Here is a 21175-nt window from a genome sequence, read left to right as displayed (position 1 = left end):
GGCTGCGAAATAGAGGAGCAGAATGTTGCTTACCAGCTCCCTCTTCAAGACTGCAGTGATTCTCTTCTACCTCCAAGGATTGCAAGATTGAGACTCAAGTTACAGGATGGAGTCTGAGAACATTTTGTTAAAAATACTGTTTAATTACTAAAATAGACATTCAAAGAGCCCTGTCATAGTCATGTGCCAAACAACCAGGCCAGACATTATCAGTTTAATGGCATTACAGCACCAAGTAATGTGAACACAACTAATAAGCAAGGATATTTATGCTATCGTCTGACAATTAACTACTTTCAGAACTTGTCTGAAAAGAAATTCTAAGGCTTATCAGCACTCAACCTGTACTTGCAATGCTACATCAGTGGAAATTTATTTAAGAGGGGCTCAGTCTGCTTAACAGTTTAGCTTAACTTTTTAAAATAGTTTTAAGCTAAACCAAAATAACGTGTCCTTTCAACCTACAAGATTATGTAAAACTTAATCTGCTTTCACTTCTGACTTCTTAAAAACTCTTAATTTAGTACACTGTTAAATATGTACTTCATTCCTCCTCCGCCAATTACATAGGTGCTTTTCAACAAGGCCACCGTACAGATCATTACACTGTGAATGATCTCATTGCACTAGGAAAGGTATGGGCATTTGTGGAAACAAGATAGAATTCTGTACCACCACCACTGGGATCATAAGAGGAAGAAACTACTTGTCTGTCTTGCGCCCTACCTGACAAACTCAACTGGTGCCCAATTTTGGTTGACTATAGAAATGGTCTCTTAATTAGCAGCAGAAGTTACTCATCATTCAAAACACGTAGTACCTGAAGAAATAAAGACCCTGAATTTTTCAAACATAGGTTAACTTTGGTAGAGGAAGAGCAATGCAAAGAAAAAAGAATCTTGTGCCTGAGTTTACAAATGAGGTTTCAGAGGAAACGTTTATAATGAGTTTTAACAAATTATGTTGCTCTGGTCCAGTACCAAACATCTTGCTTCCAGTTTGCTATCTTCTTTACTACTTGCCTAATGGGACAAGAAAGCAAGTTGCAGAGAAGCTGGGCTTTGATTTAGGGTTATAGAGATAAGTTGAGAAGCATTAATGAGTTCAGACACTTAAAGAAAGGATAGTGCAGAATAGTTCCTGCCAAACTAAGGCTTCCATCATAATTAATTTTCTAACGTATACTGAAATAGGTACAAATAAAGGCTTATGCAGGGCAATAGGATACACAGTAAAAAGGCTAATCCTATGCACTTACTTGTGAGTATGTCACAGTGAGCTAATAGGAATTACTTCAGAGCAAACAAGCACAAGATGCACTGTAAGTGTCCCAACTTTGTATTCTGCAGATAATGCCAGAATACCTTTTCACATTCAGTAATAGGGCGGTGGGCCAAAACTGTTGTCAAATGAGGTATTGGGTTGGCATGTCTTAACCTAATTTGGTCAAGGTTTCTTTAGCAAGCGTTTACACTGTACTGGTATATCTGGACAACACAGAGATGAAACACTTTGTGGAGTGGCTACCATGTTAAGTCTCATATTTATGCAGCCTGAAATGTCTTGCTCAAACACAATGTTTAAGGTGTGACAGCATGTAGTGCATCAGCTTCAGTGGTAGTCCCACGATGGGGTCCAGTTAACCATACCATTTTCCAAGGAAGTTTATTTGGGAGGCCTTCATTTGCAACTGGAAGGAGGCACCAGGATGCCTTGCATTAAAGGTATCTTTAAGGCTAGACTGAGAATCAAATTATTTACGCCAGTTCATCCCCAGCACTCCTCGTGGTCCTCTAAAGTAGCCAGAAAATGCTTATATACAAGCCTTTGCTTGCTCTCTGCTTTAGAGATGTAAAAGAGGAGAGAAGTTTTTGGGGTGTTCCTAAAGTCTTTACTGCTATGTTTAGCCAGCTACTTATATGTGAGGGTTGACAAACAAGTTTTTCCACTGACTGTCACTCCTAAAGCTCCACCAGTTTCAGCAGCCCTCTTCAGGAATTGGCTAATCCTAAAAATCTTAACTTTTTAAATGTCAAAAGGTTGGTAAATGGCACACTCCAGCTTTGTTTAAAAACAACTCATTATGTAAGCATCTATTTGAGATTTGAATCTTAAGTTTCATGCACGAAAAGGCCTACAAAATATTATGGAGGAAGATCAATATTGGGATGCATTGGTACCAAATGTGTATAAATGCCTTGGCTAAAGATGTGCTTCACCTCTGCACAAGATCAGCTCCAAAGCTATAAACCTAGAATTCGGGCCCTTTGGCATCAGTTAAGCAATTGTACAACAAAGCACATCTTACTACCCTAGAAGGACCCATCTTATTACAGCTTGGAACCACTCAGTCTTAAAGGTAACCAGTTCTACTTTGGTCTGTGTTTGGCTGTATGCTCATCAGAATTGCCTTTTCTTGTTTCAAGAAAATATAATATTCTTTAGATGATGTTTTCTCAATGGGAGAGTCCAAGTGATTGCAGGAGGTGAAAGGTAGCACCTAGAGCCCAGCTTGTCTCTATGTTGTTCACTTTCTTTGCCAGCTGTAAAAGAAGAAAAGTAAGAGATCAATTACCCTTGTTGCTATAAGGACATTTTAGTCAGAGTACATTTTTAGTGTATAGGTTGAGTATATTTTCCATTGTTAACTCCAGATGGATATGATAGGAAGTACAGTTGCAGTAAAAATAACTGCAAGTCAGATCTCAAACAAGGATATCTGACTACTGGACACTAAGCAGCATTCGGGTCAATTTAAACAGGGAGTTTAACTACTGCAACTACTTATTAATGAACAGTGACTTCCTACTGTTATGAGTTTAAATAATAAAATCCCATACTGTTATGTTTGAGCTGCATTTGACTAGAAGAAAAAAAAACAGGAGCTGCAAGGACTTTTAGCAGTAGCAGTATTCTTTACCATGCTAAAATAAGTAAAATGTAGATTTACCCACCCTATTTCACCAAAGCATATGGAACGAAGTACCAGTACCAACAACTAGTAACTACCGGTAGTCAATAAAATAAAATCTTCAACCAAGGCTTCTTTCAAATTACTTGCCTGTAAAACTGTACTGTCTCCAAATCCAAATCCTTCTTTTAATAAAGCTGTAATGTAACTGAGATCCATACAAAGGAAAGGACTGGCAGAGCTGTAGCTGTCCAGATTGTCACACACTTTAAAGAAAAAAATTGAGAAGAATATTCACCAGTATTGGAGCAAGTGACTCCAAAAAAACAACAACAATATTATCACAAAAACTATTAAATGTAATTCTAGCTGAATGCAAACCATGACTTGGAGATGTATGATCCCATAGGTCATTCCACATTTGTTCATCCCCACCTGTGCTACTCTTGTGCATGAATTAGTTTCAAATGCTGCTTTAGGAGCATTTGAGAACAAGAACCATGGCAAATGGTGCAAGTGCAATAATAAACAGAGTCCTCTGCTTGTTCCCAATCCCTTAATTGTTTAGTATATGTTTTTAGCTACTCCAAAGTAGAATATTTTCTACTTGGAAGAGAGAGGAACTTGCTGGCCATATTAAGACCGTGCACTTTAAATGGTTCCTAAATATATATAAACGTGAATACACTTTACAGTACTGGAATACATAATCTATGCAAGTAGTTGAAATGCTTGTAGACTGGCTGACTTGCCCTTAAAAATCATAGACTCATAGAATTATAGAGCTAGAAGGGATCCCGAGGGTCATGCAATGCCGGAATTCTGCCCACAGCCATCCTTTGTTTGGCTCAAACCACCAACCTGGTTAATAGCCATGGTTGTTTCATGGCTATTCCATACTTCATAGTCTGAATTCAAAAGTGCAGAGCAAATTCCTAATTTCTTAAGCAGTTACTCGAAAACCTGCTTTATTCTGATCAAACCATTAGCCTTACCTTGTCCCTAAACAACAATGGTCTGATATTTCAAATGTCAGTGAGTGACTAAAATACACCCTCACATGGCACTATTTCAAAGTGACACGACTACTGCTTCATTAACTGGAAGTACCCTAATTCAACTCGCAGAATACATTTTACCTTCTTTGGCTTTTCTTCTAAAGTCTCCCACTTTGAGAACACCGCCTTTCTCATAATCTGAAATGTCAAAAGATGAGGGTCATCCTCTGGCTACGAGATACTGTGAAAGACTGATAAAGCACTTATCTCTGTGGCAAGTGTAATAGTCTACCCAACACAAGCTATAGTGGGATTTCCTGATCAATTTAGGATGGCATGGGATGCTGCTAAAACCCCAAAACATTTAAATGTTACAATTGGGTGTTTGGTTGATTCAGATATGGTCCTTAGACCAATGGTTTTCACATTTTCTTCGCGTAGATTTCCTTTCCATGTCAATTGGTCTATGAAGGAAGCCATGTGTGTCTGCCACAGAACCCCAATATGTAAAGCAGCTAATGCAATTAGTTTGTTGACGCAGAGTCCTGTCACTGGCCTATGGAACAGACCCTTGGTAGGTGGACTGACTAGGAAAGCAAGATACAGCAAACATTAATGACAAACATTTAAGTTGTCATTTAAACATTTGATGTTTGTTTAATTTAAAACAAGTTAAACATTTAAGCACTAGCTTCAACTCAGATCATGGGTGCCAGTATAGCAGTTATGGGCAAAGCAGCAAACTTAAAGACTTCTGGTGCCTACAAAGGCTGCCCCCCCCCCCTGCTTACTGCCCCCTTTGTCATGAAGCGAGGAGGGGTAGTTCCTCCTTTGGCCCTACCAAGACCTGAAAAACAACAAGCTTGTACAAACACACATTTTGTTGGGAGAGATGCAACTACAGGGGCTGATAGCCAGCCACACACACACACACAGCTCAAAATGTGCCCATTAACCCAAAAAGGCTGGTGACCCCCTGAGCCATGACAGCCTGGTATAAGTGAAGCCTAAGTGGCACCTGCCCAAGCAACTGTGCTGCTGCATTCATTCTCCATAGGAATGAATGAAATAACACCAATCATTTATACAGAAGGAAGCATGCAAAAACACTCTTTTATTGTTAAGGCTCTTCCAGAGGTTAAAGGAATTCTGTTCTAAGCACTACGTTTGCACTATCCTCAACCATCTACAGCCACACTGTAATCCATCCTCATACAACTGAAAAGGGGAAGGCACTTTTTAAAAGGTTCATAAAGTGGTGCTGGCGGCATTGCTCATGCTCGTGATATTCAATAGGTGCCAGTGACATCTGGTGCAACCACATTCTATTCTACCCAGCATTCACAATGGATACACTATCTAGGCTGGGGGAATCATATTTCTCCAGATACAATATATAATTCCAGTGCCGGGATATAAGACATTCCTGCAACAAATGAACAACTCGTGTGCATTCATTGCATGAGTAGAGGAGCGTCTGGAATGGCTCATCGAGTCCCATTGTGTAGGTGACTGACTGAAAGAGGGGCATTCATTTCCCAAGGGTCATAGAGCTCAAGCAAGATTTCAAATGTTTGCTATTCACCTATCAGGGCAGTGTCCACAGCCCGATCGTAATAATAGGAAAAAGCATAGAAGGAGCTGTGCCGAATCTCATCTGGTTGATGCAGTTTTCCCTTTACCACCTTCAACACTTCAGAATAGCAAGGTTCAAATCCCGTTTCTCCTGGCAGGGTAAACACACAAAAGTAAGTTCAACATGTCATGAATCCCATTGCAGATAAGTGCAGAATTGCTAACCATGAAATTAAGGAAAGTGCAACAGTTGTAAATGGTCTTTCTTGACAGCTTTGCAGTACTGGCACAGCCTGGGCACATTCCCATCTCCTTACGTTTTATTATTATACATTGTTTTTTAAATATAAACAATCCCTAGGTGATGGGGAAAGGGCTCTACACAAAAAGGACTCTCTTACAACAGTGAACATACACCTAATATTAAATGCCGTAGATGTCAGGGAATTATGCAAAGTAACCTTATTGTGAGCCTTGTGGTCCAAATAATGGAGATTTTAATGGAGCAGAAGTGACTTGTTTGCCTGGTTTGCACACCACACTGAGCCAAACCATGGCTTAGCACAAATGTGTTGGCTTGGAGAGGAGATGGTGGTTGCTTTGCTCATTCCCTGATTGTTTTGCATCTGTTCCACGCCGAGCTAACCCATGGCTTACCATGTCCAAAACTGGGATTGTAATTCAGCTCTCCTGGACAAAACTTTGTTAGAATTTGTGCTTAGTCTGGACAACACTAAACCACAAGCCTGGGTTGAGATGACACCCTAAGCCAAACTGGTTTAGCTCAAGCAGGGCATGGAAGCAAAATGACTGGGAAGGAGCAAAATGGCTGTGATCTCTGGGAGCCCACTCACTTGGGCCTTTGTGCTAAGCCTCCGTTTGGCTTAGTATGATGTGCAAACAGGGCCACAGTAGCCAGAGGAGAAAGGAAATGCTGTCTTCTTGGACCTAAAATTTATGTTCTGTCCCTGGTGCAATCTGAAATGGAAACTCAATAAATATTGGGGGGGGGGGGGGAGTCCACACATGGCAGAAGTAGCACAGTAAGATCAATGCAAAGAAAACAAGCTTCCTGGCTGCTACTGCCTGTGCAAAATAGCTGAGGTCTTATCTTGACACCATCTCTTCCTGACTAGAGCCTCTGTATCTTCATGAATCTCTGACTCATCTCCCAGCTTTCTTCTCTGTCCTTAAATACTAGGTTTTAATAAAAATAGGTATTCATTTAATCCATGATTTAAGAACTTCCTGTTTTCAATAAATCAAATCCAGAACTGGCCTATCCTCTACGGGTCAGTTTTGAAAGTTTATCACACTGCAAGCGAGTGACAACACAGGGAAAATGTTCCCATGCAGCTGCAGGCTGCACTTGCAAAAAAAAGTATAATGCAGTGCTTTCTCTGCCACAAGAATGCCCTGGCAGGGATGGCTTCATCCAAGAATTCTGTTCCATAGTCTCTTGAGTGGAGCCAATCCCAGGTCTGGTATTCAGCACCAAATTTAAAGATATTGAATGCAAACCCCACTTGCAGGCAAATGAGTGCACTTTAACACTCCTCGTTGTTTCTTTGCAGCTACAGCTGTACTACACCTGGCCTGGGGTAAAATGCCTCATAGGTTAAACTGGGACCGCTGGCCTCCAAGCTACAAGTTCCCCACCTGTGCCCTATGATTTTTATTTAAAATAGTTACTTAAAAAAGAAAACCCTCCAAGTGTAAGTAGCAAAATGTTTTGAAGTTGGGAGCATACAAAATAAAATTCACATCAAGCAAATAAATTATGGCAATGGATAGCTTCACTGAGATTCAGATCAAGGATTCCCAGATTAAATAAAAATGGAAGAGACCGGCCATGTTACTTCAGTGGTACAATATACTCCAATGAGCACAATCAATAGCTTTTCAGCTGAAGATCTGTTTCCTGATCATTATTGTTTCAAGCTGGGTCTAAACCATTTCAAGCCATTACCCCAGCAATAAGCTCCCTGGGACCAGAAAGATATAAAATAAAAGCCAGAGCTTCTAACTTACCTTCTTTGTTGCCACCATACTGGTATTTTACTCCCCCAAAGTGCCATTCTGCCTCCAGCTGTTTTGGCAAACATGAACTTCGGAACATCCGTCCATCTGGTGCTAAAGAGAATATAGATCGGCTGAAATCAATAGTGCTTATGTTTTTCAGTACCCTTGTATTTGCAGGAAAAGGAAGTTGGGGAAAGTTCAAATGCCAAAGACCATTTATAGAAGAAAATCAAGTTTTTTCTTGTTTCCCCAAATAGGAAGATCAGTCCACTGGAGCAGGAGTAGCTAATCTTTGGTCTTTCAGATGTTGGTGTACTATAGTTCCCATCAATCCTAACCACTAGTCATGCTGGGTTGTTGGAGCAGATGGGTGTAGGAATTCAACAACAGCTGGAGGGCCACCTATTCCCCAACTGTGCACTAAACTCTATGTAGGCAGGTGGGTCCTGTATAGATAGGTAGGTGAAAAATTGAAGAGACAGATACAGGTTGGGGAATGCTGCTGCTCACAGCCAAAGTGGACTGAAAATGTATAGATGGGGCAGCAATGTACAACACCGGGATGGAGGCCATGAAACCTAAGTGTATTGTGGGTGAGTTGGCAAAATGCACTGCATACATGATAATAGGATGTGAAAAGGATAATAGCTGAATTTGCTACCCAAAGGGTCTTGATATTAATACGTTAGTGGACTCCTAGGCCAGGCTTCCTCAACCTCGGCCCTCCAGATGTTTTTGGCCTACAACTCCCATGATCTTTAGCTAGCAGGACCAGTGGTCAGGGATGATGTCAACTGTAGTCTCAAAACATCTGGAGGGCCAAGTTTGAGGAAGCCTGTCCTAGGCTAATCAAAAGGAGGAGACGATACTTAGAAGGTTCTCAAGTAGGAAGAGCATCCCCTGAACCCGATTTTTTTCACATTCCAGCAAAACAGGAAGCTGGGTTGCTGAACCGTTTAAAAGAGCTGAAGTAATATATCTACTGTTTAGAATGTAGATCATAATAATAGTGCATTTTTATTTATTTGTTTGTTTGTAATCACAACCCAAACTCACCTCCACCCAAAGGCTTGGTTTTAATAAGCAGTTACCTACCACAAAGGGCAGCTATAATTGCTTTCCACAATTTGGCTCCTCTTTGAGTTTACCTTTCATGTTGTTGCTTCACAGCCTAGGTTCTGTTTGAGCTGGCTTGTATAACCTTACAGAGTGCCATGTTACCTGTCTCAGTGACAGCAGAATCTCATTAAAAGGAAAATGTATACCAGGAGGGGGATAAAGAGACCATCAGCCTGTCAGAAGCTGGTCTAAGACCATTTCCCATTAGAATTCTGAATAGGACAAATTCTAGGGACTGGATGAACCCACTCAGCTGGATGACCCCCCCCCCCAGACACACACGAGTCCGTTCACACACACAAACACTGTACCTTCCATTTCCAGGGCTCCCAAGGTAGCAAGCCGTGCAGCCTTCAGACCAAACCCCAAATAGCTGTAAAATGAAGAAGGCCAAACAGCACTTGGTTAAAGTCAGGGTTCACCCTATCCCACTTACAAGACTTGGCAATTTTATGAACAAGAATATAAGATTAATATTCTGCTAAAACAGCCTCCTCCTTGCTAAGCCCAGGTATGAAATGTTAGCATGTGGTTCTTTACAGTAATCCGCAAACTACCTGTTTATTATAATGAGAATAAAGACACACATGTGAGGTTGTGATAACTAGCAAGAGGTGCTGACTTCAGAATAAGCAATACAAATTATTAAGGCAATATTACATCTGACAAATATTTAACAGCGTCCTTAAAAAATAGTCATTTGCATAGAACCACCTCACTCACCTGTGTGTGTAGAGCTTGTAAGTGCTGTTGAACATTTCGAATGAGGTAAGGAAATCTATTGGTGTTTGCTCTAGGGTTTCCTAAAATTAGGATAATGAAAAAGAATTTTTCAGTGACTTTTAAATTTCAAGATACATTTGTGTAACATTTGTACAGCATATAACATTCACATGAGTCTTGAAGAGACAAGAGAATTTTGATAATCTTAAGCTATTAATGTTCAGAAAACGACTGCTCTATTGTAGTAAGGAATAAAATCTTCTATGAAGGTTGATAATGAATGTAGTCACGGTCATAAAGTGATGATGCTGGAAAGGTCACAATAAGGAAAAAAGGTAAAGGACCCCTGGACGGTTAAGTTCAGTCAAAGGCGATTATGGCGTGTGGCGTTCATCTTGTTTCAGACCGAGGGAGCCGACGTTTGTCCACAGACAGCTTTTCCAGGTCATGTGGCCAGCATGACTTAACCACTACTGGTGCAATGGGACACCGTGATGAGTGCCAGAGCACATGGAAACGCCATTTACCTTCCCGCTGCAGCAGTATCTATTTATCTACTTGCACTGGTGTGCTTTCTAACAGCTAGGTTAGAAGCTGGGACAGAGCAATGGGAGCTCACCCCGTCGTGAGGATTCAAATGCCAATCTTCCGATTGGCAAGCCCAAGAGGCTCAGTGGTTCAGACCACAGTGCCACCCGCGTTCCCTGGTCAAAATATACATATGATAATAAGATAAGATACAGGCACTACTTTAAAGAACAAGCTACAACATTTTGGAAGTGACAGCTTGAAAAGCAACATTATCAAATACATACCATTTCACATTATTTCTGGTATTTAAAACACTTTTACAAAGAAGCCTAACAAGCTAATGAATATAATAATAATAATAATAATAATAATAATAATAATAATAATTTATTTGTACCCCGCCCATGTGACTGGGTTGCCCCTGCCAGATTAAAGCAGCCTAGATCTAGATGAAATAAAACATGAAATAACTGGGACACCTGCACCAAATTATCCAACATTTTGGCAACCTCAAGAGATTCCTCACCTCCTTCTGTGGCAGGAATGTAATCTGGGTTGAGGCTCCTCCCAGATCCAGGGTCCCCACCGTCTGCTGGTTCCGGCCATACAACTGCCCTGCAGGGAACATTGAAGAAGTTCAAAGACCCACATGCCCAGAGAGTTTTTATTTGCAGCCCTGAATGGATTTCAGTAGCAGAGTCTTCTGAAAATGTGCACTATAAATATCCAACTGCCTACTCAGTTTTTATGGAACAGACTCTATCCAAGCCTCAAAACTGAAATCACATAGCAGTAATTACCTGTCAAAAAGTTCACAGTGATCCAGGCTAGTATACCTGCAAAAAGGAAGGGAAGGAAAAGTCACTGAAATTTATCTTGAGACCCAAATGCAATCCAGAAAGATATCCACTGCTTCTAGATTTCCACCTCTATTGCTGTCCAAGCAGAATCTCTTCTAATCCTTCCCTAGGTTTTGAGTATGTTCTAGTCTCCGCCCCCATCAGCCTTCACTGTTTTCCATATGAGACCTTCCACAATTCCTCTCTTAAAATATATTTGACTTCATTTCTAACCCACGAAAAATATGTTACTTTTACATTTAGTGAACTGTAGAGGACATGCTTAACTGGCTTGCCTGCTTAGGGACAACTCACTTGATCAGTTTGGCATGTTGAACATGTGGACTGAGGGGATCCAGGCTGAGTTTAGCACGCAATAAGTATGGTGGGATAGCTTTGCACTGCTCACTGTTTCCCATCTCAGAAAATATTTTGGCTTGCAAATGTGCAGGCAGGGACTGTGCTGTTTTGCCTGTACTTCCCAATAAGTAACAAACAATAATTCACTGTTCATCACAAAGGTATGGAAAGTGAGTTGAAGATCATTTGGTAAATGTAGGCTGACTGATAAACCATGCTTGTGAGGAAACAAGAAACCTCTACGCCAGCTGTTATTGTTAGTCAGATTAGGGGTAGGAAATCTCAGGCTCGGCCAAGGCCTATAAGAGACCTAATATGTCTGCAAGTTGGTTAAGATATGCAGATATATTGCAGCGAGAAGGTGAGTCGATTAAGTTGAAAAGCTATGACCAAGTAAAAAGTGAAGTCACCGACTGGCTGCAATATCACCAGATTTATGAGATATTTAAAGCAGACAAGAAAATTGGTTTTCAAATGGAAAAATCAAAACTGGAAACAGAACTGATTGAATCGAACTCTAAAAACCTTTCCAAGATGTATAACTTGTTGCTAGAGTGGCATACGAAAGATGAATTGGTTAAATCGACAATGATTGATTGGGCGAAAGATGTGGGTCATAACATTATGATGGATGACTGGGAGAGATTGTGGAAGAAAGGTATCAAATTTACAGCTTGTAATAGTCTAAGAGAAAATATTATGAAAATGCTTTATAGATGGTATCTGACACCAGTTAAGATAGCCAAGATGAATCCTACAATGACTAATGTGTGTTGGAAATGTAAATCTACGGAAGGTACCTTTTATCATATGTGGTGGTCATGTCCAGGGGTAAATGCTTTCTGGGATAAGATTTATAATGAACTTAAGAAGGTAATGAAAATTACCTTTAGCAAGAAACCAGAGGCATTTCTTTTGAGCATGACCAACGAAGAGATACCCAGTCAGGATAGAGTATTTTTTATGTATGCCACAACAGCTGCTAGAATTTTATTGGCAAGAAATTGGAAAGGTGAAGAGATTCCGACAGTGGAAGAATGGCAGATGAAGCTAATGGACTTTATGGAACTCGCCGAACTGACCGCGAGAATCCGAGACCAGAGGGAGGAGAAGGTGTCGCAAGATTGGAAAAAATTCAAGGATTACTTAGTTAAATGTGTAAAATTGAATATTTGAGCAGAATTAGCTTGTATAATCGGCTATAGCTTGTTTATGTTAGATAAAATAGGGTAGAAGAAGTTTAGATGTGAATGTTATAAATGTTTAAGAGTATCTAAAGATATTGAGTCTAAGTGAGAAACTATATTTGTTTAATTAATTTAAAGTTTATTGAGAGATATGGTAAAGGTTTATGGAAAAAGATACAAAGCTACCCAAATTATATATTAATTTTGAATGCAGTGGGGGGAACGGGGGAAGTCTTAATGTATGCAAAGAAGATAGAGAAAAGAAGATGATTGAGATATGTGTATGTTTAGGTATGTATGTTTGCTTTTTCTTATGTTTATTGTTATTGTCATTGTTATTGTTGTTGTTTATCTTTCTTTTGTTTATATATGGAAAATAATAAAATCTTTATTAAAAAAAAAAGGCAATCTCAGGCTCAGGGGCCAATGCCGCCCTCCAGAGCTTTCCATCTGGTCCACAGAACCCTGCCAGGTCATGCCCCACCCATAGGCCACACCTCTCTCCAGCCCTGTTCCATGTCCTCTTCCACTGCTTTTCCTTCACCGAAAGACCATGTCCCTGACCTGTGACAATGCCTGTTGGTGAGACTGGGGCAGAGGTGCGCATAAAGACATCTGACAATGTAGCTGACAGTACAAAGGTAAAAGTCTCACCTGTCGGGCAGCTTATTTTTGTCTCCAACCCTGCACATCTCTGGCATACAGGGGCTCCCTACCCCCCTGGGCTAGATACATTTAAAGCTATTTATTCACCATGCCAGTTTGGCTACTTGAATTTGTCCTTTGCTTGAGTTTCTTCTAACTGCAAACTATGTGACTGCTTTTCATCTAACAGTATTTGTATTATGAAATGTTGCCATTAAAACCAAGGAAACTCTTTGCTTTCCAATGTGTTGTTGTTCAGTCGTTCAGTCGTGTCCGACTCTTCGTGACCCCATGGACCAGAGTACGCCAGGCACGCCTATCCTTCACTGCCTCTCGCAGTTTGTGTATGGAACCTAATTCTCCTCTAGAAACTTAAAATGTCTCTTTGGGACTAAAAAGGAAATTGTGGTTTAGCCACCGTGAGACCAGCAATATTTTACCTTTCATTCGGCACTGGGGAGATGCTTCCCCTTCCCTCTTCCGTAGTTATTCCCCCTCATTTGGTCCCCTCCCTTTTCTTTCTCCCTGAACTCACCTCCATTCCTTCCCATTTTCTGCCTCCCAGGACCCACCTTCATAAGATCCATCCATGATGCTAACACTGTTATCAGGAACTAGAAATGGTGACTCCTCAAAGACCACCCTGACCTGTGGAAATGAAAAAACTAGGTTATGCGTGGATGAGTGGATGTCATAACATTCTTACCGTACAAAAAAAGTGGGAGGTAAATCAAGGTGAGCACAAGTCAAACGCTTTCACCCAGCATTCAGGTATAAAACAGGAATTTATTGAAACATAGTGACAGCAGATGTAGGATCTACAAGTGCCTCTCACAAGACTGGTATAGTATTTTTTAAAAAATCAAGGCAAAAACGCACATAGGCAAGCACTGAAAAGAGCTTGTTACACATGCCCCCCAATTTTGCACAATAAGCCAACCCCCTTGCAATACAACCTAAAGTTACCTCAGAGAGTAAAGCTTGGGCTTTGTGCTCTGCTAACAGCCTCAGACCAGCTGTGGCTTTCAGGACTACTGGGGTCTTATTCCAGTGACTGGGCGGTACGGCTTCTTTAGCCATGTCCAACAATTGTCTGACTGTTTCTGCTCCCTAAAGTTGGAGAGAAATCCAAGACACAAACATTGGTAAGTTCGCTCCCAACTATAACTAAGTTGCAGGTACATGCAACTGCATTTACTCACATTTGTCCCTTCCACACACACATCCCCAAGTTCCTCTTGCCCCACCCTCTCTTACTTACCTCTTCTGTTATCCTAGATCAGGCTTCCTCAAACTCGGCCCTCCAAATGTTTTGAGACTACAATTCCCATCATCCCTGACCACTGGTCCTGCTAGCTAGTGATCATGGGAGTTGTAGGCCAAAAACATCTAGAGCAGTGTTTTTCAACCTTTTTTGGGCAAAGGCACACTTGTTTCATGAAAAAAATCACGAGGCACACCACCATTAGAAAATGTTAAAAAAAAATTAACTCTGTGCCTATATTGACTATATATAAAGTAATTCTCTTGAATAGGAATCAAATAAACACAAAGAAAGTATTTTATAATTACTTTATTATGAAATAGTAAGTAAACAGAAATATGAAAAATTATAAAATACTTTATTCAGTGTGCAACCAGGGCCTGTTTGGCTGAACACAAAGCTGATATTCTGGCTGGAAATTTTCCCAAGGCACACCAGAGAACATCTCACGGCACACTAGTGTGCCGCGGAACAGTGGTTGAAAAACACTGATCTAGAGGGCCAAGTTTGAGGAAGCCTGTCCTAGATTGTAAGCTCCTGTCCAGCTCCCCTTCCCCATGATCAAACTTTGTCAAGCGCCATGTCTACTGATGGCGCTGTACAGCAAAACATCTACTTCTCACCTGCCTCTTTGTCCTCCTCGCCTTCCCGTTATGCTTTCTTTTTCTTCTTCATGTTATATAAACTGAATTTAGAATGAGTGGGGAGGACGAGAGCCAAATAGCCACAAAAAGAGTGGCTGGGGAGACCCAGCCAGATGGGCGGGGTACAAATAATAAATTATTATTATTATTATCATTTAAAAAGCCATCAGAATGTCTTACCTTCCCAGGCTGATCAGCATAGGCGGAGAGCCCTGGCTTGACTGATTCAAAGATTTCACCTTCTAACTCTGCAGGTTTTTCTGCAAAAATAAAACCAAACCACTTTTATAATGGTTGATCTTCTCAAACGTGTGCACATCTATCACAAGGAATTTACTAATTTCACAGGACATCAATCTAACACATCATTATTTCTTTCACACAGAAAAAGTTCTAGTATGGGCCACTGTCGCTTTGGTTTTCAAAATGCAGCCAAACTGACAAATTCAGTATACTTTTGGGAAAGGAAATTCTGAGCCCTGCAAATCCAGATGTAAAATGAATTACTGGGGCAACAAGTGAGCCCAAAATTAGATGAAACCTGACAAAGCAAGCTGATCTGGATACAAAATAGCAATCAAAATAAGGAGCTGAAAAACTTATCTAGCATGTCCTAAGGTGATCCCTCCCCCCACTCATCTATTTATTGAAACAAGGCCACCTTCTAAGTTACAAAACATCTTCCCCTCCCTGCCTGGAGTAACTTTTAGAAAACATATTTGTTCTGTTTGACAGTTATCCGATAACCTCCTAACAATTCACTATAGACGTTCATATACGTCTCATACCACTATCAAGTTCCCCAACTTTCTGAAACTCACTCTGTTACAGACAACATTTCAGACCAAAATCCCCTGCTGTTTTCTGTGATAAAGCCACTTTAAATTGATCACCCTTTCAAAAGAAGCATGACTAGGCAGTTCAACTGAACCACAATGAACTTTATCTACGAAGAGAAGCAAACATATACAAACTGATCAAAGGTTAAAGAAAACAAGACAGAAGCTCTGAGAATAAAGGCTTACGAAGCATTAAGAAACTCCAAAGCTCAGAATTAAGTTTCATTGGCTGGTCACAGAAGTACTCAAGCTAGTTCTCCAACTTTTAGAGGATAAGTAAGATACCGGTAACTGGTATCAGAATTAGCAAAAGCATACAATATATTTACAATCTAAGGTCTCCATGGCATAGGCTGAGAACCTACTCATGTGATCTTACCTGGGCTTCTCTGTACAAAGGTGTAAATGTGAATCCGTGTCCCTGTGCTTCCTGCATCAAACATGATGCCATATAACGTGTCCATGCTGGTGTTTGCAGGGCACACTTTAGATGGGAAGAGGTCTTGAAACCACAGCTCTGGGCTGTGGTGAGAAACTAGGCAGTAAATGGAGGAAAGCGCAAACATAGCAATGACTGCAGCCCAGGAAAGTACCATTGTGCTTGGGAGCCTTGGACAGCTGCTGTACAAATCAGGATTTGAAGAGTTGTAGAAGTTCCTGCAGCAGAGTTATTAACCAACAGCATAATTAGTTACACCAAACCTCTTACACACAGGAGACTTTCAACATCCTAAAAAGCCACCCCAACCACACCTCATGCTACAAATGTACTTCAAGAATCTGATTCTCACCATTAGGGGCTGCATCTTTTGAGTCTACAGAACAGTTCAAGATGCATTCTAATATTCCAGACAATTTCATAAAAATGCAAGCTATGCTCCTCCTCCCTCAAAGAGTATCTGGTTGAACAGCTTCAAGATAATGTTGAAACTGTGCCAAATGCCAAATTAAGCCATTGACATGAATCCATTCAATTCAGCCAAGCTGTGTTCAGGCCAAAACTTCTGTGTCCTCACTAAAACGCTAGCAGGCTTGGGCAGGCGAAGAACACAAATGTCATTCAAAACAACAGACAATGGGAATCTCATCTCCTCCTTATGGCAGCGGCTTAAAGATCAGGGAGGGTAAAATACACCATTCACTACAGTTATATACTATTATTAGAGAGGCAGAATGGGAGGAGGAGAATTAGAATTAGATGCAGTTTTCTTCCCTTGTACTCAAATTCATCTTTCAGTATATTTTTTTGTTTTGTGTATTAACTTTTACTTTCAAATCAGATGCAAATTGTTTTTAGACTAATGTTCCCGACCAATGCTGTGTCTGATTATAGCACAAAAGAACCTCACAAGAACCTAGAAAGTACTGTAGATAACATATAAGGCTTTCCCCAAAGATGAATTCTGATAGGTTGCTACCAGTCATACTAAATCTCCCAGATTATCTAGCAATGGAGGGGTGGGGAGAAGAGGGGGTAAATCCTAAAGAGAGTGATCCAGCCATATTCTAGGAAAAATGATCTTTAGTTTTACTTTTCCAAAGCTTAGAGGACATCATAGAACTCTATGAGGTAATTTTGAAATACAAGAGCTAGCTTAATAACCGTGCAGTCTAACATATGTTGTTGTTGTTGTTGTTCAGTCGTGTCCGACTCTTCGTGACCCCATGGACCAGAGCACGCCAGGCACGCCTATCCTTTACTGCCTCTCGCAGTTTGGCCAAACTCATGTTAGTAGCTTCGAGAACACTGTCCAACCATCTCATCCTCTGTCGTCCCCTTCTCCTTGTGCCCTCCATCTTTCCCAACATCAGGGTCTTTTCTAGGGAGTCTTCTCTTCTAATTTCGTGACTGCTGTCACCATCTGCAGTGATCATGGAACCCAAGAAAGTGAAATCTCTCACTGCCTCCATTTCTTCCCCTTCTATTTGCCAGGAGGTGATGGGACCAGTGGCCATGATCTTAGTTTTTTTGATGTTGAGCTTCAGACCATATTTTGCGCTCTCCTCTTTCACCCTCATTAAAAGGTTCTTTAATTCCTCCTCACTTTCTGCCATCAAGGTAGTATCATCAGCATATCTGAGGTTGTTGATATTTTTTCCGGCAGTCTAACATATGGAAGTCTTTAATGAGAAATTCCAGAGGAATACTATTTTCAACTCATGAAACAAAATGTCAAAGAACAGAAATAAAGTTTATTCAGGAAAGGGGGGAGGAAGAAGAAGAAAAGGAATGCAATGCATCACACAGAGACTTTCAAACTAAAAATTTAAAAAGTCAACCTAATGTCACCAATTGCATTTTACCTATTTGAGTAGAGTGTTGAGTTTTAGAGCCTATGCAGAACTTGCCAAAAAGAAGTTCAGGGAAAATGCAAGTCCTTACAGAGCATCTGATGACGTGGACTCTGGTCCACAGAAAATTATGGTATGTCAAAAAAAAAATGTGTTAGTTGTTAAGGTGCCACAAGACTCTTGGTTAATTTTGTCCATACTTAGCTGTGACATGCTCTTATTTCTAAAAAGCCTCAAACTACTTTATGCACCAGCTTTTCAGCATAATACATCACCTCACTATTTGCACTATATCTGTCCACTGACATGTGGTTAGAACTTGTGCACTATACATCACCTCACTATTCACCATCACCTCATCATAATACATCACCTCACTATTTGCACTATATCTGTCCACTGACATGTGGTTATATCTGTCCACTGACATGTGGTTAGAACTTGGCATCTGAATCCATTATCACTGGACTTGTCACCTTCTCCTGCTTTTTAAAAAAAATAATATTTATTGCCTTTTTAAAAAACAAAAACAAACAAAACACAACATACAAACAAAACACAAAAATTTCATAATCTATCTCATTGCTATTTTCCATTGTATGGGGACTTCCCTCAGTCCCCCTCTCTGAGCTGCATTGTCCCAATTATCTCCTATAGCAGGTTCCTCTTCTCTAATCTTAAGTTTTAATAAAATCAATCAATTCTGTCTAAAAATTAAATCAGATATGTTACCAGAAACCTATCTGCACTTCCATAAGGATATATTATATACGGTATTACAAGTCACCTTCTCCTGCTTCTACCCTTATGCCCGTTTGCTGCCCCTCCCACTCAGAAACCTCATTTGGCCTCTGCCTTTTGTTTTATTTCCTTATCATTCCATTCACTCTCATATTTTCATCCCTCAACTTTATGACTAGTTACAAAACCTAAAATGAATCTTTAAACTCCTCTCCCTCGGCAGCTATGTCATTTTCCATCTAGATTCAAATCAGTATGTTTTGTTCCAAGAGCAGGAGAAAGTATTCCTGGAGAGAAATCCCATAATAAAGTGGCCCTCTTAACATAAAATTAGGGCTAAGGACAAGTTTCTTGAAAACTCTTCTCCATATGCAGCATAAGAATATCATTCTAGGCTATACTTCGCCATAACAAAATGGAAAAAAATTGGTCTAACAATCTGAAACCTATCTGAAGAAGTGTGCATGCACACGAAAGCTCATACCAAGAACAAACTCAGTTGGTCTCTAAGGTGCTACTGGAAAGAATTTCCTATTTTGTTTCGACTATGGCAGACCAACACGGCTACCCACCTGTAATCTGAAACCTAAACTTTCATTTTACAATGAACATCCCAAGCCACATGAACCCAGAATTTATATTAAAAAGACAGCTTCAGCAACTTCAACAACAAAGGAGCAGATTAATTGTCTAAATCAAATTACAACAAAGTTTTAAATGCAATAGCAAACAAGTGAAATCCTTTATTCAACTTAACACCATTTTGAGAGACTATCCATTAACATCCCTGTTGAGTGAACTGTTATTTTGCACCACCAGTAGTTTTCCTATTCAAATATAAAGCTTGGGATGTTGTCACACTCCAGTTCGATTGAAATAAAGACATAGATTATTATCATAGAACTGGAGGAATAATAGTGAATAAACTTGTTCTGCACCAGCAGAGCAAGCCCAAAAAGGAAATAAAAATGCAAGATCGTGCTGGCCAGTATTTATTAGAAACTTGGGTATTTTCTAATAAATACCCACCTGCTCTACTTTGCATTTTCCTCCTTGTTAAAGGCATAATAACTAAAGTAGTCAGATGCATAATATAGCTTTATGTTAAGCAGGTCTCATTCATGTTGTAACTAAGACTGGATTTAGAACTCACAGTTCAAGTTTTCTTACCAACCACTGAGCCTGCTAATAAGCACGGAATTTGGCATACAGAGGAATCCTAAGCACATTTACTGAGATGTTTACTTTTCACTCAGTGGATATCTACGGTAAGCCCACAATCCTATATTCATTTACCTGGGAGTAAGTCCCATTGAACTCAATGCAGTTTACTTCTCAGTGGACATGTACAGGACTGTCTGTAAAACGTTACACCATTAAGTTGGATTTGTGGCGCTGCAGAGGGGTTATTTTTAACTTGTTGGTGCAGCACTTTGGTTTTTTGGATGTTGAGTGATAGGCCAAGCTTTTTGTAAGCTTTTGCAAAGATATTTAGGATGCTTTGGCTATGAGTGATCGCTAAAGAAGAAGAATGTCTGTAAAAATCTCTCACTGCAAAAATCTAAGGGAGCAGCTCCTGTACTATATGATACCACAGAGCAAGAGTGGTGTAGTCAACACAATGCTGAGCTAAGACTAGGAAGACCTAGATTAAAATATCTGCATAGCCATTATAATGATCAATAGTTGAACTTGGGCTCAACACTCTCTGTGCTGAACTGATTTCACAAGCCACTGTGACATAATTGATTATGGTTCCACCGATCCACCAAACACCCAATTTATTCTTGCAACTACCCTGTGAAGTGCCACTGTGCACTTCAAAGGAAGGCAGGATAATTACCGTACTTTTCCGTGTATGACTAGGTTTTTTTTACTTTAAAATAAGGTTTAAAATATGGGGGCGTCTTATACACAGACAGTGCATATGCCCATTTTCTAAATTTGGGGTCCCCAAAAGTAGGGGGTGTCATACATGGGGGCATCTTATACACAGAAAAATGTGGTATGTAATATATGAAGCAATATTTAATGATATTTGGAAATTGTAGCTCATTCCTTACTTGCCATCATACTAGGCTAGTACCCCTTCACAGATAAACAATAGTTCAATTGATGAGCAAATCACATATAAGCTTCATGTACTTCATGTACTTAGCTGTCAAGCTGCAGTGGATTTCATAATAGATTTAGAACATGTGATGCTGAAATCTTAGTATAATCTGTATAAATGGTTCAGGGCTGAGCAACAATGGTTAGAAAGCAATTAGGTTGAGTTGGATTCCTTAAAAATCTGGGAACAATGAATCCAGCTGCACTTACACAGTGTACCTTTGTTTTACCACCTTTCTTACTTCTTTCAAATCCCTCCTCAAAACCCATCTTTTCCATAAAGCCTTTAGCACAATCCCCATTCCCAATTACTACAAACCCAAAGAATGTGTAACTGAAATAAATACAGAGTCTTCCCATGCTTACTGCCTGT

General features: G+C 40.1%; 1 protein-coding gene across 1 annotated transcript in view; it reads right to left on the bottom strand.

The window, feature by feature from the left end:
* Window positions 1-122: 122 nt before the first annotated feature.
* Window positions 123-21175, bottom strand: part of ENTPD5 (ectonucleoside triphosphate diphosphohydrolase 5 (inactive)) — a 22378-nt gene continuing 1325 nt past the window's right edge. Inside the window, exons 2-14 of the mRNA XM_033142864.1 lie at window positions 16037-16314; window positions 14999-15078; window positions 13877-14020; window positions 13483-13558; window positions 10680-10715; window positions 10406-10494; window positions 9349-9428; window positions 8937-8998; window positions 7516-7617; window positions 5495-5635; window positions 4051-4107; window positions 3062-3177; window positions 123-2543 (exon numbers count right to left, since the gene is read on the bottom strand). Of these exons, the coding sequence (XP_032998755.1) occupies window positions 2457-2543; window positions 3062-3177; window positions 4051-4107; window positions 5495-5635; window positions 7516-7617; window positions 8937-8998; window positions 9349-9428; window positions 10406-10494; window positions 10680-10715; window positions 13483-13558; window positions 13877-14020; window positions 14999-15078; window positions 16037-16253 (1287 nt within the window). The 5' untranslated portion in view covers window positions 16254-16314 and the 3' untranslated portion in view covers window positions 123-2456. The remainder of the gene's footprint in view (window positions 2544-3061; window positions 3178-4050; window positions 4108-5494; window positions 5636-7515; window positions 7618-8936; window positions 8999-9348; window positions 9429-10405; window positions 10495-10679; window positions 10716-13482; window positions 13559-13876; window positions 14021-14998; window positions 15079-16036; window positions 16315-21175) is intronic.

Source organism: Lacerta agilis, chromosome 1 (assembly GCF_009819535.1).
Source record: "Lacerta agilis isolate rLacAgi1 chromosome 1, rLacAgi1.pri, whole genome shotgun sequence".
Lineage (NCBI taxonomy): Eukaryota > Metazoa > Chordata > Lepidosauria > Squamata > Lacertidae > Lacerta > Lacerta agilis.
Note: the sequence above shows the minus strand (reverse complement) of the source record. Positions and strands in the feature narration are given on the sequence as shown.